We start from the raw sequence: 17390 nt of genomic DNA on the forward strand, positions 1-17390 counted from the left end.
TTTGAAAAACTGTGATTGCATATTATAATAAAAGTAATCATTTTATGCCTCTCCACTTTAGCATTTCACCAGCCACCGCTGTCTCATACCTCTTTTACTATTCAGACCTCCCAAACAATCCTTTCTAAACCCTTCCCTCTGACTCTTCCCACCTCCACTTCCCCTTTACTCATCCCATACCTCCTCCTACTGCTATCAGCTCCCAAAAAACCCACTTTCTTATATCTCTCCTCTGTCCTTTTTCAATCCAACTAACAGACTAACATGTCCACTGCTCAAATTAATTTCACACTTCCCTATACTAATCCCCCACTAATCCTGTTTAGGTTCTGGGAGTGACGTGCTAGCTGCTGAAAAACGCCTCGACACCTCATCAGGGGTAGCAGGTGCTATGTAAATTCAAACCCTTCCCTTGTCTATCCCTCCACCATCCTTTTTCAATCCAAATAACAAACTTGCATGTCCACCGCTAAATTAATTTCATATCTCCTTATACCAATTCACCACTAATCCTTTTTGGTAAAGCTCTTCGAAACCTCATCAGGGGTAGTAGGCGCTATATAAATGCAATTATAATAACATGGATGTGAAATGGAGGTGGCATTGTTGCAAAATGAACAATTGATGGACAGAATGCTGCACAATGTCAAACATCCACCCCCGTACAGAGATCTGGGCCTAAATCTATTGTTTTTTTTGCTCGCTATGCCTTTCCAGTTAGACCCAGTCATATGCAAATCAGTCTTGACCCTGTTCCCTATGGAAACAGTCCAGCACGAAGTGTCAGGCCAGGTCCTCCGTGGACTGGAAACAAGCATCCTGGGACCGGTTTCGGGGCATCACCCCTCATCAGCCAGGCTAGCTTGACTCCATTAGCATGGAGAGCATTTGTTTCTTTTTGCATGTGTCACCCTAAGTGGGAAGGGTATGCCCAGGCGTGGGTCCTGTGCGCACCGCGTCACTGGAGTCAAGCTATCCTGGCTGATGAGGGGTGTTACTCCGAAACCTGTCCTAGGATGCTTGTTCCCTTGAGGCATAGGGTCAAGACTGATTTGCGTATGGCTGGGTCCAAACTGGGGTGGCGTGGTGAGCAAAAAAACGATGGATTAAACCCAGATATTCATGACTGGGGGTAATGTGTGCAATGTTCAACATTCCGTCCATCATTTGTTTCTTTTTGCAGGTGGCATTGTTGCATACATGGAGACCTGGCTCTGGCTGTTTCCGCATATTGGAAGACTCGTATTATATTTATTCCTAGCACGCCGCCTTAGGATCACCTCTGGATTGTGCAAACCAAGAGACCCATTGATTCCACAGCTATTCCTAAGGCCATTAAAAAGTTATCCACACAGCAGTTGACCCCCTCTCCCCCCAAAGAAATAAAGAGAAACAGAGAACATTAAAAATACTTTCCCTTATGTACTGTTGGTGGCAGTGGCGCCAGCATATGAATGAGACAGGATTTGATGTCAGTGGGTGACCTTCTTCTATTCATGTGTGGAGACAAAGGAGGCGCACAAAAAATTATCAAATCGGAGGAAGCCAAGGTTATTTTCAAATCTTCTGCAGCATCCTCAGGAGGAGAAGAATCGGAGTGAAAGCATACAGAAGGCCTGGAGGCCAAGTAATCGAGAGAGCATCCACCAGCCACGCCTGAGGACAAACCATCTCTGAATAGAACCGAAGGAGAAGGGAGTTGTGCGGGGAAGCAAAAAGGTTGATCCAGGGTGTCCTGAAGCGAAGACAAAGGTCCGGAACAGTGGAACAGACAGATGGAACTGAACCGAGGACGGAAGGTTGCGGCTCAAGCTGTCCGCATGAAAGTTCAGGTGACCCTGAATGTAAACAGCTCTTCAATGCCAACAGGTGAGACTCCGCACAGGCACAATTCATTGAAGCCAGCAGAATCAGGGGCGCCCACTGGGTCCCTCCCTGGCGGTTCTAGCAACAGCGAGCCCCCTGATTGGCAGTACGAACCAACAGATTCGCCCACTGGAGGGAAACCTGAAAGAACAGCATAGCCCGCCAAACGGCGGCCAACTTCCGCCAGTTCGATGAACAGGCACTGTCATCCCAAGACCATTGGCCTCCAAGGAACCCAACGTGGCTCCCCAAAGACTGGCGTCTGTCGTCAACAAGAAGGGAGGAGGAAGCTGAAAATAAACACCCTTCACCAGATTGGGAGTGCAAAGCTACCAGCCCAAGTCCCGAACCAGAACAAGGGAGAGAGGAACCAGAGAGTCGCAACCTGCACTGGAGGGGTCCCACTGAGACATCAGATGATTCACCAAAGGCTTGAGGTGTAGGCGAGCCCAGGGAACCACACCTGTGGTTACAGCGATCAAGCCCTGGACCGACAACCAAACCCGAGCTGAGGCAGATGACCGACTCAGCAGGTCCCGCAGAAGAAGCTATAGGGTAGAGATATGATCAAGAGGGAGAAACAACACCCCTAACAAGGTGTTGGAAAGTCCCTCGATAAACTGTAGTCTCTGAACAGGGACCAGATGAGATCTTGCCAGATTCAGCTTCAACCCCAGACCTTGGAACATGGCCATCATTGCCTCCACTGCCAGAAGAGCCTTAGGAAGGGAGGAAGCAGAGATCCAACAATCATCAATATAGGGAAACACAGGGAAACCCGGTAAAAGTCAGGGGAGAAGTAGAGAGACCGAAAGGCAACACCCGAAACTGCTAATGGAACTCGTTCATTGCAAGCCTCAGGAACTGCTGCCTACCCAGATGGACAGGAACGTGAAAATAGGCGTCGCCTGAGTCCAGAGAAACCAAAAAGTCGCCCTTTTGGATGAGGGGAATGACGGACTGCAAGGTGGTTATCCGAAAATGATCCAGCTGTACCAATTTGTTCAGAGCCCTAAGATTTAGAATCGGGTGGTACAAATTATCGAGTTTGGGGACCAAGAAGAGCGTGGAATAGAAACCCAGGCTTCGTTCTGCCTCTGGAACCAGGAGAACAGCGCCCTTTGCCAGCAACATGTCTACACCTGACAACATAGCAGACCTCTTCACAAAGTCTCTCGATAACGGGGTAACCCGAAAACAGGCCAGAGGGGGGGAGGACCCCGGAACGGAATCTGGCACCCCTGATCGATGACCGACAGTACCCACTGTGAAATCAGAGTTGACCATTGATCCAGGAACAAATAGAGCTGAGCCCCCACCTTGGCATAGTCACTTCTGCTCAGCACCCTGGGGCTGCTGCTGAGGCCGGGATTTAAAATGAAACGCAGCCCCCTGACCACGGGCCTGTCCTCAAAAGGGTTGAGAAACAAGAGAGAGCTCCCTGAAAGTCTTGCTTATGGAAAAATAACTTCTTGTTCTGCACACTCTGAATAGGCTTCAACAACTAATTCTCTTCCGCAGACAGCTGCACCATTGTATTCAAATCAACCACAAAAAACCGGGGACCATCAAAAGGCAGTTTATTAAGTAAGGCCTTTTCAGCAGCATCAAGACGCCAAGGCTTTGTTCAAAGAGACCTCCGACCAGCCACAACTGCCCCGGCAGCCGAGGAGGCCCACTGTGTATCAAAAGTCACATTGGACAGAAACGGCACCAAGACCTCCATCTGTGCCAAGATAGGAGTAGGATCCCCCTGATCCTGAAGACAGTCAAACATCTTCTCGAAATCCTTGATAAGGACCTGCGAGGCATAGGCAGAGTAAGTACTAGCCTGAATTCCAAAATGAGAAGCAGTATACGAATGTTTCAAAGCTGACTCCACTTTCCACTCATCTGATCAGCAAGGGAACCACCCTCCAAAGACACAGAAGAAGAAGCCTTCGAGGACAAAATAGTATTGACTTTAGCAACTTGAGGAAACTGGATATAAAACTCAGCTGAGCAATAACTCTTTCCCAAAAAGCGAGGAATCCCCTGTTTGTCGACCTCAAGCCATTCCTTAGCTAGAATGTCCCTAATGACATCATGAAAAGGCAGGTCATCCACCACTCACGAATATGGGCCAACATGTCTGAAAAAAATTTACCCTGGAGATACTTCCCTTTATGGGAATTGTCCAGGTCCTGATCCTCTTCTACCTTAGATTTCTTGGCATAAGGCTCAAGCAGTGCAGCCGGAACAGCAGAATTAATCATATCCAGCAAATCTGACCTGGAAATTTGAAACCGGTCATCCTGCTGCAGATCCTATACTTTATTTGTCATAGAGATTTGGCAGGCACCAGAGTGGAATCCTCATCCCTCATGGCCAAGGCAGAAATGTCAAACACCAACCGGAACCAACAGAGCAAACAAGGAAGTGCCCAGCAACTTCCCCTAAATACCGCCATCCATTAATCAAGTCTTAACATGCATGAGACTTGAATTGCCAAAAGGACAGCCCAGCTGCCTCCCCCACAGCCACATATACACAGAACATGGCTGCGGGATCCGGTTACTGCTGGAAACCCTCAGCACCGGAACGACCCGTCAACCAACGCACAGGAAAGCTCCCCACCCAAGCACATGCGTGGGGAGTGCGTTCAAGAAACAGAGCAGGGACGCGACTGACCGGAACACCGGTAAGGTCCGTGTCAAAATACACACCAAAAAACGTAGTTATTAAAAAAAATTAAAATAACTTACCCTCTGCACAAAACGGCAGCATTAGGAACAGACACAGAAGAGAAAACACCGGCGCTACAACCGCCTTGTCGGACAGGAAAAAAACAGGCATGGCGGTGGGTGGTAGGGGCTTATATAATAAATTGTTTTTTAAAAGTAGCGTTTTGAATTTGAATGAGAAAAGAAAATGAGGGTTCCATTACAAGTTACCCGAAGCTCTATCTCCTGGGAGATGCTGCTTCATGTCTTTCACGGTGCAGCTGGACTGAAACCGTCTGGTCTGCTAACTCTGGACCCAGTGATCCAGGGCTCGGGTTTCCGTATGGCGCTGTGGGATTGGCAGGTCGCGGCTGCGTCCACTCTCAGCCCACGCACATATTTTAGTATGGGGTGAGCCGAAAAAGCTTCCCCTAGCTGAATTGAAAAGAAGAGTGCCTTCCTTCCTACCCACCCAAGGCCCAGGAAAGAAGCCACTGCAATGTTTAGCACTTGCTCCAAGCAGGTGGTAAATAATTGCAGATTTGGGACTGTTATAACCCCCGAAAGGGGTAATGCATGCGGAATTGGACTCAATATTGTAGGGTCTGTGTGATAACTTGTATTCGCTATTATTTCACTGGGCAAAACCAGCCAGCATTGTTAATTCCACCCCAGGTTCAACCATCAGTGATGACAGGGAACATGTAATTGAAAACAGAGATTCGTCCCTTACTTCTTTTTTTATAATTTCTTTTTATGTTTTATAATTTTTCAACAAATACAGGTACATTCGTATTGCAGTTGAGAGTACCAGTTGGTCATTACATATCAAAAAGCATAGAGGAGCAATAATTACATAGTAGCTTAATTGCTGTTAACTACAGTTCAAATTGCCCTCTTTAATCTTATCCATCTGGAGCCCTCTGTGTTGCCGACGAGGTTAGAATAAGGATAGAGAAGTGTAGAAAGAAAGTAGAGAAGAGAAGAGTTAGTGTGCAAGAAGTGTATTTTGGGTCTATGCTTAGCCTGGGTTGGGGACAGCGTTTGGGTGATCTGCTCCATCAGAGGGAGCATTGGTGGTTCACGTGGTTCGTATGTTTCTAGAAAGGTGTCAAGCGATTTCCACATCCCCCTTTATGATGGTTTCCAGGGAGAGTTTTGCAGGGCTGTGCAATCTGCTCCTCTGAGGTATGTCACCCAGTTGAACCAGCACCTGTATGATGTTTTGGCAGTATTTTTCCAGTTTGTCAGGACCAACTTGATGGCAGCGGTCAGAAGGAGGTCAAGGAGGTCCCTATCGTGCTGTGTGGGGAGATGTGCGGTTATGAATGCTGTGGTAAGGGAGGAGGAAGCCGGGGTTATTGTGCATCCCAATGCCTTTTTAATAAAGTCAAAGATTTTGTCCCAGAACTTTTTGAGTTTGGGGCAGTAGTATATGAGATGCGCTAGATCTCCCTTCTCCCTGGTGCAGTTCCAGCATAGGTTGTCATCTCTGAGACCTAGAGATGCCAGCCGGGCGGGGGTCCAGAATGTTTTGTGGAGGAGCCAGAATTTTGTCTGTGACAGTGTTGATGTGATTTTATTGCGTGATGGTGAAGACCAGAGGAGAGCTAGGTCCTGGTCAGTGAGTGGGGTCTCAGTCTGGTTAACCCAATAGCTAGTGATTTTGTCATTGAGTTTGGTGGTCTTTAGGCGTAGTAGTTTATATAGGTGCGATACCTGATGGCCTATTTTATTGAGGTTAGTGACGTACTGCATGATTGAGGGGGTGTGTGGCGAGAGCTTAATTTTTGAGAGGGCTGTATTGATTTTCAAGAAGTTGTAGAGCTCTATTGGTGGGAGGTTGTGTGTTCCCCTAAGCGCTTCAAAAGTGTGGGGTTGGCCTTCGTCTTCCAGCTGCAGTGGGTGCGAGATGCCTCTTTCTATCCATGTTTCTAGTTAGAGACATTGACCGTTGTATTTGAACTTGCTGTTGGCCCATAGGATTCTTCTTTTCCTCATAAAGTCTTGTGCTTTTAGGCATCCATGACTGTGTTCTCTTTCGGATGTCAAGAAAACTAGAAATGAAGGTTTTCCCCAGGGTTTGGCTTCTGTGACTGTCTGTGAAGGTTGAACCATTGATGTGTGCTGGGCACTTGTACAAAGCTGTACAGAGCACTGCAGTGGGATTGACACAGTTGTGCAATGTATATTTCCCACAGGTCGAGGCCCCCCTCCAGCGTCAGCCGCGCGTCGCACATAACTCAAGTGAGGGATGATTCTCTGAGTGTAGAGCCGAAGCCAAAGGTGCAGGACATCAGAGAAGACGTGCTCTTGGTAAGTAGAACTTCAGACGGTGCTTAAGTGCGTCCATGGACGAGGTACAGCTTGTCCAGCAATTGCATACACCACTGGGGTAGACCATGCATGATACTCACGGTGTGATTTATAGGAGCCGTCTATCCAAAGAAATAAAGAACTCTAGTTAAAGAGCCCTCGCCAGTACCACGTGCAAAGTTTTACTAAACATTGGGCGAGTTAAGACTTACTCATCTGAAAATAGAACTTTAAACGCAGGCTATTTAGCATTTTCTTTTTCTAAGCTTATTAAACACTGTACAGCTCTGGGCCTAGATCATAGAAGTGACGTAGGGTTGTGTATAGGCCAGTTCCTAGAGCCGTTGTCATAATTTAGTACAACAATGCAGATAGAATCAATTGCTTTGCCAATCAATGTCGTACATTTGGAAGTTGTCACTGACCAAACGAGTATAGCACCGCACTTTATGGCAGCACAAGCCAGGTATTCCTGGCGAGCCAACTGACAACACATTATAAACACAATATAACCAGTGTTTACAATTCATTAATGCATAGAATGTTCATATCAGGAAAATTCATTAACACAGCCAATCATTTTAATGACCCTTAGGTCCCCATTGCGAGATGGCCTCCATTGCATGAGATAATAGGTGTTAAGACAATTATCAGAATTTATCCGGCCACTTGTAATGGCGGCCCTAGTGTTTTGACGATCTACTTTCAGATGCATTATTTCAAAAATGTTGCTTGATCAAAGCCACAAAACTACTACAAATCTCTGCCCTTTGATGCGTCTTACAAGTCGAATTTCATTTCCATTCATTTGGGGTCTCTGTTGTGATGTAGTGAGCTTATAATTTGCGAGTGGTTGCATTCAGCAAAATTGTGCACACTGTCTTCTTTTGTAATGTCATGTTTTCTACATTGTGCGCTGTTTGCTGTATTTGCACTTGGCTTTTTCTGGGTTGCCCTTCTGTGTGCAAGAGTAATGCATCACAGTTTCCTAGCTGAAGGGCATAAGTAACATTGCAAGTGAAGTGCTTCAAAATCTGTCCTCAACAGCTACATTCTGAGGATTTGTTTGACTTAAAGTTAGTCCACTTCATCCCACGTGCTCCTGAGCATTGTGCTGTGTACTCCCGGAGACAAACCACATGCGTCCACGGTCTTCGCTTGAGTCACACCTATTTGATGGCCATGCTTGACTGAAGGACTGCCTGGACTTTACCTTTGGAATGCTCTGTGTAGGTATTGAGTGTCATGTCCGAAATGATCTCAACACAATTGCGAAAAGCATTCTGACTTTTATCCAAATCATTTAAGTTTACTTTAAATGTTCATCCCAGAATCAATATCCTTAGGGTGACGTCCATATTTCCAATGAAATAGTTTGCTTAGCATGAAGGTCCAGTTTTCAAATTATAATTTCTTCCTAATTAACTATGAATAAAACCGGCCAGCCAACGCGTTTTATTCCAATGCACTTTCTCAAGACGCTACTTATTTGTTGCAGAATCCTATCATTCATAGGTTTTCTAGCAATGTTTTATCATTTGTTATTCTCATATGGTATGTCAACCTCAGCCCCAACGATTGACATCATCCTCAGTCTTGAGGATCCAGAGTATCCATATTGCCCGGCGTTGGTCAACGTAAAGTCACAGCATGGTGCCATGTACCAAACGACCTTGCAGTCCATGTCAACCAGGCAGCTTCTTGAGGTCGAGTATATGCTGATGAGGTGGTAGTTTTCTTATAATTGTATTTGGATTTATATAGCGCTTACTATCTTTGACAAGTCATTGAAGAACTTTACAGCGATTAGCGCACTACTCCGAAACCCAAAGTTAGTGGTTAATCTAGTGGTTATTGTTGGTCATTGCAATTAGTCATGTGCTCTCAAGAAAAATGCATATACTCCAGCTACTTTGCAATATATGAATACCAGGTAGGTGTAGTCATTATTGGGGGATATGTGGTTTCATGTGAATGATTGGTGAGAGAGATAGGCTGGGGGAGATTAAACAATGTTAGCTTGCAGGGATAGGTGTTTAAAGAGGAAAGGCTGTGATTTATGAAATGAGGTATCATACAAATGCAGAATTTTCACTAAGAAGGTTTGAGGCAGGCATGAGGTTGAGAGAAAGCTATATTCCGGAACAGAAGTTAATCAAAGAATGAAAGGTAAGAAGAGGGTCACTCTGAACTAAGGAGAGGAATCAAGCAGAAGTAAGCTGAGGTCAATTTACCATGCAGGATTTAGGAGTATAGTGCGAGATGGCTTTCTGCATTAGTAAGCAATAGGAAAATGTACGCTGTAAAAAACAGAAACAACGTTACACATAGTGCTCCATATCCGGGGCAGAGATGTATGTCAGTTGTTGTTTTATATATCTGGATGCAATCACAGAAAGCTCGGTGAGGCTCCAAAATACCAGTTGAGTGGTGTCCAATGGGAATCCTAGAAATGTACATGTTAAAGCCGCTCCCTTAATTACATAACCATGCCTCTTTCAGGTACACTCTCCCACACACTTTTTTCATTCACCTAAAGCCCTCACCCTGGCAGTTAACACGTCCTTTCCTGTAGATGCATAGTGGCCCCAATGTTACGTTCACTACTCTGAGCTAGGAGTAGTTGTTCATCCAAAGGCATGTTGCATTCTTAAAACTAGTGGTTTTGCAGTAACGGGGGCTGAGATATCCCAGCATGGAAAGTGCTGGCGACCAAAAAGCCGGGACCGGCTCCATGTTTCATGCACAATATGGAGTCGCCAAGCAGCTAGACACTCAGTCAGAGCTGGTCTTCCTTTCTTTAGCTACCTGCAAGGAGCTTTCAAATGATCCTTAAAACGAGGTGCTGGGACTTTAGGTCCCATGCTTGCAAAGTGGTGTGGGCTGAAAAGCAGGCAGAACTTGCATGTGCCACGCAACACACTGAGATAGCAATTCATCTGCAATTTTCCCTAATCAGGTCAATAGAAACATAACAAGACTACAATAACCATAATGCACTAGGTTATGAAAAGACAGCCCAGAGCTGGATAGTATGCGTGATGACCTAGATTGTTGGTGGTTACCCTACAGATAATTTGCACCCTAGGAGTAACACTAGGTGAAAATTCCAGCCAGCCCTCTCGTTCTGTAGCACCATTCTGCGACATGCAGGTCTGGACAGCACCAAGGGTCCAGCCTCCCCAGGCGAAAAGTGACAGAGGAGCCCTTTAGCCTGAAGGGTTCACACTCATCCATCAGTAGTGGCCCGCGTAGGACTACAGCAGTAGAGGATGTTCAGGCAGAGACCGGGGCCCTGTGTCCACAGTGGCGACAGCGCCAACTGGTGCCTGGGGCTGGCCCGACGCCAAGGCTTAGTGCTGCGGAAAACAGAGCAATGTGACTGGGAACCGCAGGAGGTGACGAGTGCTGATGACATTGTAGAGCCGGGTTTTGACTGTCGTATTCGAAACCATCCTCAGGAGGAATATCCCATTGCTTGAAAGGACTTTGCTAATGTTGAACATTTTCAAGCCATAACTTTATAATCTTTTTTATTCATACTGCCCTGTAGTAAGTTAACAAAAATGCACTATCTCCAACCAGTTTGGAAGAAGCTACAAGCTTTTACTACTTGCACAATGGCCTTGAGAAAAGTAAATTTTGCTTATTGCCCACATCATAATATATTCATATAGTTTGTAGTCACTTCAGCTTTTCCTAGACTTGTCTCTTCCGTTCAGAATTATCATCCAAAATAGAATTATCTGGAATGGTTACAAGGGGGTCACAATGAAGATTAAAGGCATTCAAAGGATTCCATATTTCTCTGCAGCACTATGTATACCATTTATTTTAATGATTTGAATTGCATTCATCTGTACAATCCCTGTTTTGACAGGTAATGGATTCACTTACTGGTTTATGCAAAGATTCTAACTGTACAGGGTCTTGTATTAAGTGCCCCAGTATGTGGCCCCTTAATCCTGACCCCTCAGAGCTACCGATACCGGCAGTAATAAGTAATTCCGAATGAGTTGGAAGTTACTGTCATCAATAAAAGCATTCCAACATAAACAAATCACTAGTGACTTCTTATCAAGACAAGATTTTGCTATGCAGAATGGAGCGATAACAGTGGCCACAAATAACACCAATTCATACTCAAATGGTATTGCATCAGTATATCCCAATAATCTAGCTCTAATTGGTGGCAGATATATTTAGAGCAGAGGTGTTCAAACTGTGTGGCGGGCCTCACTGAAGGCGACCTTAATTGATCTCAAGGGCAGGAATGAGGGTGCCAAGAGCTGACTAGTTGGAGCATTTATGAGGCCCCTGGCGAAGAGAAACACCATCCTGAAAACAGTGTTGTGTTTTGAAAGAAAATTGAGTGGTTTTAAACTCCTATGTAAAGGGCCATCACTGACATATTTTGTCACTCAAAAATTTGGGGAGTAATGTAAATAATGTATGGTTTTAGAATGTTATAATTTAAAGTTTGTTGTATTTACTAAATGCTGCCCTCTCCATATACTGTCTTCCAGATCAGGCAACAATGTTGACTCATCCCAATTTATAGTTAATTGATTTGCTGTATGTAGCAAGTTGTCTTCAGTTTTTTCAAGGAATAATTTATAAAGTGTTCTAATCATTCCAGCTTTCCATGGCCCAGTCATACTTTCAAGTAGAGGAATGGAGTCCAAGATTAAATCCTCAGCTCTAAATTTAAGCAGTTGATCCCTAAATTTGAATATTTATTAAAAAAAGCAGCTTTTGAGATATTGTACTTTTCCTGAAGCTTTCTAACGGAACAAAAAGTTGAACGGTAAATAATTGTTCTAAGCAATAAATTGAAGACTTACACAAGAGTAGCATTCAAGAGTTCCTAAAAACCCAGAGTAGAATGATGTCCCTTAAAAGTGTGTGTTTCTTAAATGTAGGTATAGTGATAAATTTTAGTTGCATGCAATACAGTTGCAAAAACATACTAATTTAAAATTTGTTATTATTAATTTTGACAATTATTTTAACAAACAAAACTACTTTTGCCACCAGATATACAGCTAACTTCACGTACCTGCTATCCTTTTGTAAGGTTTCTTATTATACAATATGCGCATCTTATTTGATTTCAATAGATATCTGAGAGTAGACCAAAAGATCTAAATTGCTTTTATTGCTAGCCTGACCATAGATGAATCAGCTGTAAAGATAGCAGCATCGTCTGTGTATTGGGCAAGTTTTCTTTGTCATCCATTAAAAACACATGCCAAAATTGTTTTTGTGTTTTTTTAGTTGGAAAAAGTAAAAGTCTTTAGATATTGTACTACATGTAAGGGAGATGGGGAACACCCTTGCCAAGTCCTACAGTTTATGCTAAATTGGTTGAAACATATCCTCCTCCTGTCAAAATGTACTTGTGATTCTTTATACACAACTTGTATTTAGTTGATACAATTAGAGCCAAAATCCATTCTAGTCATTGTGAACCAGAGAAAGGTCGGCAGACCCTATTGAATGCTTTCTCAGCATCCATTAACATATTATATTCTCTGTGGCTGTATCTAAAAAAGGTTGCAGCCATATCCACATGAGGTGGGAGTTTCTAGCAGGGATGAATGTGAGCTGAGTGGCGGATAGAATTGAATGAATAATCTTGGCAATATAATTAGCCAAAATTCTAGAATGTGTTTTGGCACTTGAGTTAATCAGTGAAATTGGATGAAAAGAGCTGCATCTTTCAGGATCTTTGATTTGTATGAATATTTACTATGTTAATCTCCTTCCAAAGGAGGGGAACCCTTCTGTTCCGGAGAAATCAGTTAATCAACTTCAGAAAGGGCAGGGCTAGTTCTTCAAGAAAGGTTTTATGAAATGTAGATGGAATTGAGTCAGAGTCCGTGGTTTTACCCCCAGAAAGCCCTTTAAAACCCTCAATTGCCCCTTCTATTGTGAATGAGTGTTCAAGGGCTGCCTATTTACCTGACCCCAGTATTCTTTGATAGAGTTGATCTTACAAACCACAGCCTCATATTTGAGTTTAGCATAAAGAACTCTCATGGTTTCCAAAAGTTTTGTTGGTTCACCTACCTCTACACCAGCTTTGCTATCAACTGCCATAATCTATTTCCCAGTAGAGGGTTTTTAAGTTTAAGAGCTAAGATTTAGCAATTCTGATGTGGCCTTAACTGCTATCACGAGCTCCATCAGAATTAAATGTGACCTTCTAATTGAGGTCGGAGTGTATTGTTGTGTCTCCAAAGTATGACTATCATAGATCACTGCCCTTAGATGACAGAACTTCAGTGCTGAGCAGGGCTTAATTAGTAAAAGAAAAAGTAGCTGCAGCGACTCACTTTTTCAGAGGAGCCCTTCGCTGATGCTGCTAAATGTCGAAGTTATACCTCAGGCCGCTTTTCTTGCACCACTGTGCACTTCCAGACTCTTTATCGCACTTTATGCAGGTTCTTTTCCAGCCTTTTCTTTCTTCCTTTGTCCCAGTTTACCCTTCACGTTCCCTTTCTCCTTTTCTTTCTATTGTTCTGGATGAAAGCCTTATGATGAAAAATAAGTCACAGTCCACAAAAATAAGTGCTGGTGCCCGCCACCTGCAAACACCCCCAGACGCACTGGGACTGAGGCTGTATAAACAACTGCATGTTTTATTTATATTGTCCACTTCCATTACTGAAGAGCCTTGTCGTCAAACTGTAGGTCGAACCCTCTCTTTCCTCCGGGGATGCTGATGGAAAAAGCATCATCAACAACTTTATTTCGGCCCGAGTAGCACATCTCAGGATAGATAAAAAACATGATGAGGAAAGTGCATAGTTCACAACGATTTACAGGAGTTAAGGCCGATTAAAATCACAATGCATTGGCTTGCAATAGGAAGCACAATAGGGTAAATCCAAGCTGAATAATTTCTGGATGGAAACATTTCTTTAAACAGAAACTTAAAAATGATCTATAGGAGGGTTCATTGAACCATCCCTATAAACATTGCAATCTATATTAGGGGTTCCGACTGAGCGCAAGCCATTGTGAGTAAATGCTAGGGGTGGGCGGAATTTGCGTAATTGCGTTACGCAAATCTCCGCGAAACGGTAAAAAATCTCCGCGAACACGCAGAAATTCCACGAACACGCGGAATTGCTTGTTTGCGATGCTTTTTTCCTGTTCGCAATTGCTGTTTGCGTGCTCGAGGAGAAATATCTCGCGAACATGCATTTTGAGAACGCGAACAAGCAAAAATTTCGCGAAATCGCGGAAAGCAGACTTTTGAGCAATTTCGCGTTCTCCGCGGAACGCGAAATTACGCAAATTACGCGAGCGGAACGGAATTTGCTGCCCAGGCCTAGTAAATACAGAGAACATACAGAAAAGCATACGTAAAAAAAATAATCTAATAAAATTACATTGTCTATACTTGCACGGAAAGACGCAATGGGGTACCTCCAAGCTAGGTGATTCCCAGATGGGGAAAAACCCAGACAGAGATGTAAGAATAAGCTCTGAAAGGGTGTGCTGTGCCGTCCAGACGTCCAGCACTGCAGTTTGAATTGGGAGTTTCCAAAGAGCGCTGACTGTCATAGATACCGGTGGATATTCAGGGGGCTCAACGCTATGGCAAGGACTCGCGCTGCCTCAGTTTCTCCATGTGTCTCTGAAAAGTAATAGCATTTAGCCGATGGGCCTGGCGACGCTTGCTTCTCGAAGGGTGAACTGAATAACATTGCATTATTAAATATGCAGATATTCGAAAATAAAATGTAATAATGAGCATATTATTTCCAGAATTTCTTGGTCACCATATGCCCAAGTATACACAAGCCCTGTAGATGCTTTGACTGCTGCACTTACAATATATTGTGATAACATGGATTATCCACTAAATCCCAGTTTTTTACTGACTTGGTAACATGTCTTAGATGAAATCACCTCCAGCCCCGCGATATTTGATGTTTGGCATAATAAATCTGAGAAAGTATTGTGTCCTTTTGGGTGCCGGATCAAATTACGTTATGAGGGGGCTCCTTGTGAAAAAGACCACTTCTAGCATGTGTGCTGGGACGTAGAAATTAAAAAGAAGTAATTTTCTTTGTAACCGGCCTCCAGCAGACTTTATGACATCTATTTGTTAATTATTAAATGAACAACAAAGTCCACCATGGGCCTCTTTTCTGAAAAAGTGACGACCCTCCTGCACCTGTCTGGGGAAATTATATTTATTCACACACTGGTGCAGTGAGTCACCCCTCACTTATGTTTAGTGTTGTCGCAGTATCTGCATATAAATGTAATAACATTACTAAAAGTAATTTCTGAAACCCTTTGAGCAATTTGTGTTGTTGTTAACTTATGTCTTTATTGAATATTATTTTTGTGTAAAACGCTACCAAAGTAGATACATACCACTTCGAATTTTTAAATATCACATTGAATGTTGGCTTTCCCAGACAGGTGCTGGAGAGGGTCACTTTTTCAGAGATGAGTCTCGAGGTGGACCTTATTGTTCATATAACTTCAATGGACCCTGGTCCCAATGGGCATAGAATGGGTTGTCCTTGTGAATATATATAATCATGCAATAATTAAATATTATATATATGCATGTGTGCTGTCATAAGTGCATTGTTTTACATAGTCTTACTGTTCGTTCTAGTGCCAGTGCACATTGGTTCCATGGAAGTCCGAACTGGAGAACATGCTGCAGACACTGCACTTGGACAGTCGAGCAGGATTCCACTTCACACATTTCTGCGAGAAGTCTGGGAATGAGGTAAGCAAGAACATTTGTAGTAGTTGTAATACTTCTTGCTTGGGCTATTGATGCAAGATAAAAAAAAAATTCAATACTTGTTCTAAGTCCACCTCCTTTGCTAGGCAGCACCGATAGTGTTCTATTAAAAATTACGTGCAATATTTTTATTTTAATATTATTACAAGCACATGGCCACTATGTTTAGGCAACCTGTTATCAATCAATCAAACAGGATTTATGAAGGGCTGTTAATCACCCGCGAGGGTATCCAGGCGCTGAGAACCTTACCACTTCGGGTGAGTTCAGTTGAACAGCCAGTCCTTTCCTGAATCTAGAAGCGAGGATGAGGTCAGGAGGTGAAGAGGGAGGTTGTTCCAGGATTGTCCTCCACTGTTGCTTTGGTGGAGGCTTGGGGGTGTGCAATGGAGAAGGTGGCGGAGTACAGGTGTATGGAGGGTTGTTGGAAGTTCATGCGGTGGTTGATGAATGCTGGTTCTTGATTGTGAATGGCTTTGTAGGTGTGGACCAGCATCTTGAATTGACATCTCTTCTGAATGGGGAGCCCAGTGAGCTTTTTGAGGTGGGTGGTAATGTGGGTCTGTTTGGGGAGGTCGAGGATGAGTCTGAGTTCTGTATGGTCTGCAGTCTCCAGGAGGTGCATGATGATTCCTACATAGAGTGTATTGCCATAGTCCAGCCAGCTGGTGACTAGGTTTTGAGTGACTGTTCATCTGCTATTGACGGGATGCCAATTGAAGATCTTACGAAGCATGCGAAGAGTGAGGAAGCATGTGGATGAGACTGCATTAATCTTGCTTTTCATGGTGAGCTTGCTGTCCTGGATAATTTTCAGGGTGCAGGCATGGTCTCTCTGAGTGGATGAGGGTCCTCGTTCGGAAGGCCACCAGGAGTTGTTCCACAGGGAGGTGGTGTTCCCGAAGATCAGAACTTCTGTTTTGTCTGTGTTACGTTTTAGGCAGGTGCTTTTCATCCAGTCGGTGACGCTCATCAGGCACCTATGGAAGTTGGCCTGGTGGTGGAGGGGTCTTCTGATATAGCTAGAAGATGAGCTGGGTGTTGCCTGTGTAGGATATAATGTTCAGTCTAGGGGTTCTGACGATGTGGCCAAGGGGATCATGTAGGTGTAGAAAAATGTAGGGCTGAGGGACGAGCTTTGAGGGACGCTGCAGACGATCTTCTTGGGTTCCGAGGTGACAGGTGGTAGGCAGTTTCTCTGGGTTCTTCCGGTGAGGAAGGAGGCGATCAATTTAAAGACATCTCATTGGATTCTGATGTGAAGAAGCCTCTTGATAAGGGTGCAGTGGTAGACGGTGTTGAACGCTGCTGAGGGGTCGAGAAGGATCAGGGCTGCCGTATCTCCCCATTCAAGGAGTGTTCCAATGTCGTCTGTGGCAGCGATCAGCCACTGTCCCACCTGTCTTCCCTCACGCTTCCCACTTTGCGCCTGCCCTGTCCACTGCCCCTCCCTCCTCCCACCGCCCGTGCCTGCCCTGCCCACCACCCCTCCCTCCTTCCACTGCCCCTCCCTCCTCTCAGGCCCTACTCAATGGAGTCCGAAGTCAATAAATCAATGTAGGATTTTGCCAGGCTTTTTTGCTTTAAAACTGAGTTCTGTATTTGGGATATCACGACACGGTTGGCATACCCTTTACAAACAGCAGGAGGTGGAAGTCCAAAGTAGGCTCTGGCACACATACTGATCTTTTCAACACCTTTCCTTTCATTACATTTTTTACAAC

General features: G+C 44.3%; 1 protein-coding gene across 3 annotated transcripts in view; it reads left to right on the forward strand.

Annotated features, from left to right (window-relative positions):
- Positions 1-17390, forward strand: part of RGS22 (regulator of G protein signaling 22) — a 1028745-nt gene that overhangs the window by 459663 nt on the left and 551692 nt on the right. For all 3 annotated transcript variants that reach the window (XM_085605181.1, XM_085605183.1, XM_085605184.1), the window contains 2 exons: positions 6770-6884; positions 15532-15648. In XM_085605181.1, coding sequence (XP_085461307.1) covers positions 6770-6884; positions 15532-15648 — 232 coding nt within the window. The remainder of the gene's footprint in view (positions 1-6769; positions 6885-15531; positions 15649-17390) is intronic.

Source organism: Triturus cristatus, chromosome 5_1 (genome assembly GCF_964204655.1).
Source record: "Triturus cristatus chromosome 5_1, aTriCri1.1, whole genome shotgun sequence".
In the NCBI taxonomy this organism is placed as follows: Eukaryota; Metazoa; Chordata; class Amphibia; order Caudata; family Salamandridae; genus Triturus; species Triturus cristatus.